Consider the following 6,473-nt stretch of genomic DNA (forward strand, 5'->3'; position numbering starts at 1 on the left):
ATTCGGTTTTTTTTTTCCACTGCTTTGAAGCCACATCCTTGAAATTTTTTAGCATTGTAAGCTCTTTTAATTGTTCTGAATTGGCAGAAGAGACAGGAAGACGACTCGAGTGACCCTGCTGAATCGTCGAATCGGAACCTGCAGCATTTGGCCAGCGAACAAGGTCTGGCACAGCAATGATTTCTTGAAAGTGGTGCATTCCTTAGATCGTCTCTTCCTTCCTTGCCGTTCTCCGGTTGCCGTCTATTCCTTCACCGTCCTAGCCCGTGCCACCAATGTTGCAGATTCTTATCTCTGGCGGTATTAATTAGTGTTTCTTGCCAATGCTATGCTTGAGTGCACACTACTTGCGATGGCCAGCAGCGAGAGAAATTGTCCGCCTAGTCTTGTCAAAATGGCGGCACCTTGTGATGAGTCTTTCTTTCCTCACTTTCTGCTGGAGGAGGAGGAGGAAGAAGAGGAGGCTGCAGCGCTCCGCGTGGAAGACCCTCCAGTACCCACGACCGTGCTCGTGACAACAACCCCGGCATCAGTGATCCTTGTCTGTCCCGGGAACAATGGAAGCGGAAGCAGCCAACCCAGCTGAGGCTGTGAGGGTCGTCGCTAGAGGGAGTCGCCATTGCCAGTTGCTAGGACACGCACATAGGCTCTGCTGGCAAGAGGGTCCGTCTTCGCTGTTTTGCGACACTTCTCGCACGTTGGTCCTTTGCTTCCCAAGCACCGCATCTGTGGACGGTTTCCCTCAGGGTGCAACTGTTGACGCACTGAGTGACAGGACTGCATTGCTCGTTGCCCCCGAGTGGCCCATGGCATTTGCATCGTTGGTTGTTCCTGGCCTGAGCCATTGAAAGAATTTCGATTGGTCCCACAGCAGCTGCTGCAGCCTAGCGTATGGGTGGCCTGAGTGCAGAGGATGCCCTCGCCTTCAGTGTGTGATTGTTACTGTGCCAGTACCTATAAGACAGCAGCGAAAGCCTTTGGGACTAAACACTGCAGGTGTGACTCGCTACAAAAATGTGATCAAACTCTTCCAGAGCGCTGTCTCCAGTCTTTGTAAAAGGAGGATATTCAGGCGGTTATCACTTTTTTTCTTTTTTTTTTCCATCGAACCCTAAGCAGGTTACCTTGCCCAAATCAAAAGTTGAAGTTAATGCAGGGTATCCTAAAAACTAGAACAGGGTGTTTCGTAGTTGGGCACAGTTTAGGCAGAATTTTTTTTTATTGTTATTGTCACTGCCACTGCTATTTGGCCAGGTGTCCATGTGAAGCAGGAATGGTTGCAACATCTGCATTTAGTTTTCTCAAACTTGTTAGCCTGGCCATGACTGCTTTGGGTACATTCAGTTAGAAACCTCAATTTCTACACTCGAAGGCAAGGTCAGAATCTCGCCACGTCACCCAGAGGTAAACAAGGCTTCGTCAACAGATGGCAAAGCACCAGTGTGCCCCTGCTGTCGTTGCGTGTGTCGCCTTGCTGCCAATCTGCCAAGTTCTGCCTGCAAGTGGTGTGTGCACATTGTGGTGGCAGTGTTGCATTTTGTGCAACGCTCTAGGCGTGTGCGTGCGCGTTTGTGCCTGCCGTGGTGCAAGAAGTGGAGGTCACCACTTTGCTGGGCGGGGCGTGCCTTGCCAGCGGCCAGCTTCTCTGCGCGGTTATTTTTGACGGACACAAGAAGGTTCGGGGGCACGGCCAGACTAAGCTGTCAAAGTTGTTCTCTTCAATTGTGGCATTGTTGGACAAGCCTTGCTTCCCTGATGTGTGTGTTTGTGAGCAGGTTGGCAAGCGGGGAAGCTTTTGTGTTTTCTCTACGTGCATTGCATTGTTCTCTAGTGCTTTTTCTTTTACCTTTCTTTTTACGTTTCACAATTTGTTTTAATTTCTTTTCACAGTGCATTCTTTCACTTGCAACAGTGCTCTTTTTTTGTTTGCTTGCTTCCTTTACCAGCTAACACCTACGTTTGTCTTGGCACGAGTGACCATTAGTGGTCAGCAGTGGGACCTGCAAACAGTGGTAGTGCTGTCAAAAGATTGCAGTGCTGAGCGGCAGCACAAAGAAGGGCGGATGGTTAGGCATCTCTGCTTTGCACCACTTTTTTTTTTTTTTTTTTTGTCTTTCATTACCTTTTGTCATGTCAAACGCCATGCACGTGCGTCGTGTGAAAAGAAGGGGCCTGTTTGAATGACTCTTGAGAATGAGTGTCCTGTCAACCTATGCAATTTAGTTTGTTTTTTGGTCACTATGTTGAATCTTGAGCTTAGCATTTTAAGCTGGTCGCATTCTGTGGTACCTTATGTCTGCGTTTGTTTCAAAACAGTTGGTAATGTGGAGGCCGTGATGTTTGGCCCTGCTGCACTTTTGTTTTTTGCCCAGTATCAAAGTAATGGAACTCAGTGGACTCAGAATTTCCAAGCTGTTGTATTGTTTGTCGTTTGTCTGCTTTTTTTTAAATTTTGTTCATTATTGCATTGTACATAGCACCAGAGCTCCTGTGTTCACGGTGAGCCGGTGCAACTTCTCTTGTAGGCCTGTTTGTAGAAAACAAAGCCAAGTGAGCATGTGTTCGTTGCTGTGGGCATATATTTCTTTTTCTTTCTTTTTTTTTCTTTTTGTGGTGCGCGGCCACTGTTGATCCAGGGGGACTGGGAGGGCTGTTTTAGTCTTGTTAAGGTCGTTCTCTGTTGTTGCTTGAGCATATAGTTAAACCAAAGTTGTTTTCTGACATGCCGCCATCGGAGCAGGACGCTCTCATCATTCTGGTATTTTCCTCCCAGCCGTTCGTGCATAATGATGTTTCATGTTCTTGTTCCTTCCACTAGTAGTGGATTGTAGCCCGTGGCTTCGGGAATGCCTCTTGTCACTCTGCCAAGGCCATGGAGGGTGATGGAATTGTGGCACGATTTGGGCATGGAGGGATCAACACAGGCATCGTGAGTCCGTACAACTGTACCACGTCCTGTTAACGAGCCAAGCGTTTTAACCAGGCTGTGGAAGAGAAAGCCGAGTAGGTTAAGCGTCCTGCCTCTAAGGAGGCACTTTGTTCAACCACCACCCGATGTGCACCACATTCCGTTCTCTTTTTGAGGTTGCCCCATTCTTTCTGTGTCACACTTGCCCTTTCTGTTATGCCTTCTGCCCTCCGGTATGTCCCATTTGTGTTTTTGCCGACTTTCATCCATTGCGGAACATGTAGCAGCTGTCCTAGCGCTCGCCGAACCCAGTGTTGCGAGTCTTCTGGCTAAATGCCATGATCTCTGCAAACACTGCCACTAAGTCAGCACCCCGCCTGCTTTGTTTGGGCAAGCTTCCTAGTGTGTTAACTGGGAGGTGTTCCCAGAAAGGAGGACTCTGTGCCACTGTTCTTTTTTTTCTTCTTTGGGACTGTGTCATGGGATCCTGCTGCAAGTAAACGAAAGAGCAAGAAGTGTGCGTCAAATGTTCTGTTATCCACTCGTCATGCCCGTTGTCAACTCGCCGAGCAACCCGCCCACCCCAGCGTCTTCATGTTCTTTCTACCCTTCCCTGCCTTGAACTTGTATTTAATGACTCGTATAAACTTGTACATAAACCATGGTGATGCCTGGACGAAGGGGAAGGTGCGGACATCATGAACCGTTTTTACCGAACCCCCGTTTATACACCGCAAGACGAAGAGGTTCTGTTTAAAGTCACTCGAGATGCTTGTTTGTGTTCCTTATTTCAGTGCAGCAACAGAAGGCTGCTCGACAAAGTGAATAAACACGTGAGTGAAAATGTGCAACATTATGTTCTTCGGGTATATGGTTGTGCTTCCTGGTGGGTTTTTAATTTGGTTGGTTTATAACAGCTCTAGAAGGCAGGTAATCTGTATTCTAGGGGTTTGCATCAGTCTGTATTGTAGCGGCACTTATCCGCTTCTCTATTCTGAGAAATGCATGGAAAGTGCCAAACAAATACAGCTGATCTTTGTGAAGCCAGAAAATATACATTGAGTGCAAGAGTCTGGCATCATTTCTGCACTAAAAAACCTTAGCTTTTCTGTTGGGAGCCTGCATTTGTTTTGCTTTTACTGTTAGTCATTGAAGTGCTTCTGTGCTTATAGAGGCCCGGAAACATGTTTTAGTGTAAGAGCCCTCATACTGATACCAGAACAGTCTTGTCAGTCAAAGTAATTTATATGGTCAAACAGGACTGACGCCATCACCCATGAGTCCAATCACCAACCGGCGCAAATTTCAGAAGCGGTGTATACTGGCTCCTTGGTCATGCTAATTTAAGGGTGACCAGCATTGGATTAGTCCCTTGTCCTAATTGGACCAAAATTGATATGCATGTAATGGGCTCCGTCCAACTGATTTGTTGCAGCCAAACGTTTACGAAAGCTAGCAGGTGCAGTCAGGCAAATTTCGGTTGGTCCAGTTGTGTACTAATGTATCAACTTTCAAGTTAATACCAACTAGAAATTTCCAAATTGGAGTCAATATTTGTTTTTGTTTTCATAAGGTAGCCCCTGTCCACTTCAACTGCTGTTTAAAATTCGGGGCGTAATTATCTACCGACGCATGCGCAGAATATGTCTCCACGCGGAAACATTAATTATGGTGGCTAGAAAGGAGGCATGCATAGTGATGTGCATTCTGTGCGCCGTGTGTAGGATGGGTGCACTGGGTAATGGAAACCTCACGGCATCGCTAGGGGCACTAATGACGATGGCGTGTAAAGCATAGTGTGCAAAGGCAAGCCGCCACGCGAGCAACTGCGAGCGCACAATTTCTTGCCCGTTGATCGCATTCGAAGTCTCGCGTGAGCCACTGTGATTGTCATGAGGTATAGTGCGCTCATTAATATGCATGCTGCCGAAAGCCTATACTTGTGCCCTAGGTACGGAAGGTGCAACCAAGGCCTCCCCTTTCCGACCACCTATGACTCGGCACGCCACGAACTGTGTTCGTGAAACATTAAAACGTGCAGACTAGGAGCCGACAGCGAGTATGTTGTCTGTAGATGCCACTCTCCTAATGATCCGAGAGACCGCGTTTTGAGGCAGGCAAGATGCTAGCCGCCCAGGTACTGTGCGGTGGTCGAAAACTATCGCTCTCCACAGCTGCGTCCTTCATAGCCTCGGATCTTTGAGATGTTGAAACCCATAAACCAGATCAGTCTTTCGAAATATATTCTTTGTTTAAAAAATGCGCCGGTGGTTTAGCTTTGGCTACCATCAATTTGTACACGAAAACTTCATTGCACATAGTTACACGTAGTAAACTGTTAAATGTGGTTACATTGTTAATCATAGTTACAATATTGTCACGGTATTGGCAACTAGGGCTAGGCTATCAGAGCCGGTGCAGGTAGAATTACACGGTCCAAGCTTTAGGTACGTCCTTCTAGTCCGGAGCCGATTCACTTCGTCCTTTTTCTCCGAGCGCCACTTCAACGTCTTTCGCTCCGAGCGCCCCCTGGCATTCCTCCCTCCTTAAGCGTGACGCACACGGCACACGTGCACACAGGTGGACAAAATCAAACGAAAAAAAAAGTTTGCAGATGCTGTCTTTCAGTTACCGCGTAAAATACGGCTTCATGCGTAGGACATGAACTGTCTCTGGACGAGGTAGCCGACAGCCTCTCTGCTCTGGGCCATCTGGGAGGACCTCATAGTTAACGTAGCTGAGGCGCCGCAAGACTTTATATGGTCCAAAGTAACGGCAAATCAGCTTTTCTGATAGGCCAGGGCGTCGAACAGGAGTCCACACCCACACCTGGTCCCCGGTGTTGTAGGAAGCTTGTTTGTGGCGGAGGTTGTACCGGCGTGAATCCTTGTCCTGTTGCTGGGCGATGTGGACGCGTGCTAGTTGGCGTGCTTGCTCAGCATCTTGGGCAAAGTGTTCGGCGTCGGTAGAAAGCTCGGTATCTGTTTCGCAAGGGAGCATTGCGTCCAGCATCTCCGAACCTCCCTGCCGTAAACTAGGCGAAACGGCGTGAAGCGTGATCGTCTCTTGGACTGCCATATTGTACGCGAATGTCACATATGGTAGGATAGCATCCCAAGTCTTGTGCTGGGCGTCGACATACATCGCCTTCATGTGTCTTATTAAGCCTTTCAGTCAGCCCGTTGGTCTGCGGATGGTAAGCAGTAGCTTTTCGTTGCGCCGTACCGCTGAGATGAAAAACTTCGGCTATCATTTGTGAAGTAAAGGCAGTCCCTCTGTCAGTAATAATAAAGGTCGGAGCACCGTGCCGCAGCATGATCTGGTGTACAAGGAAATGGGCAACTTCAGATGCTGTACCACTAGGTAACGCTTTGGTCTCGGCATATCGAGTCAGGTAGTCTGTGGCGATGATTATCCAGCAGTTGCCTCCGGAGGATCGAGGGAAAGGACCGAGAAGGTCCATGCCGACTTGATCAAACGGTGCGCGTGGTGGTATTATGGGCATGAGAAGGCCTGCAGGCTTTGAATGCGGAACCTTCCGACGCTGACATTGCCGACAGCTCTT

At 48.3% G+C, this 6,473-nt stretch overlaps 1 protein-coding gene across 4 annotated transcripts in view; it reads left to right on the forward strand.

Moving 5' to 3' along the window:
- Window positions 1–3,792, forward strand: part of LOC146207776 (uncharacterized) — a 74,237-nt gene extending 70,445 nt beyond the window's left edge. For 2 of the 4 annotated variants that reach the window (XM_084590350.1, XM_084590359.1), the window contains exons 21-22: window positions 88–163; window positions 443–3,792. In XM_084590350.1, the coding sequence (XP_084446476.1) occupies window positions 88–163; window positions 443–594 (228 nt within the window). In that variant the 3' untranslated portion in view covers window positions 595–3,792. The remainder of the gene's footprint in view (window positions 1–87; window positions 164–442) is intronic. The other 2 variants (XM_084590374.1, XM_084590366.1) reach the window with 2 other exon arrangements.
- The last annotated feature ends 2,681 nt before the right edge of the window (window positions 3,793–6,473 follow it).

This window comes from Amblyomma maculatum, chromosome 1 (assembly GCF_055883805.1).
Source record: "Amblyomma maculatum isolate TAMU_Amacu chromosome 1, ASM5588380v1, whole genome shotgun sequence".
In the NCBI taxonomy this organism is placed as follows: domain Eukaryota; kingdom Metazoa; phylum Arthropoda; class Arachnida; order Ixodida; family Ixodidae; genus Amblyomma; species Amblyomma maculatum.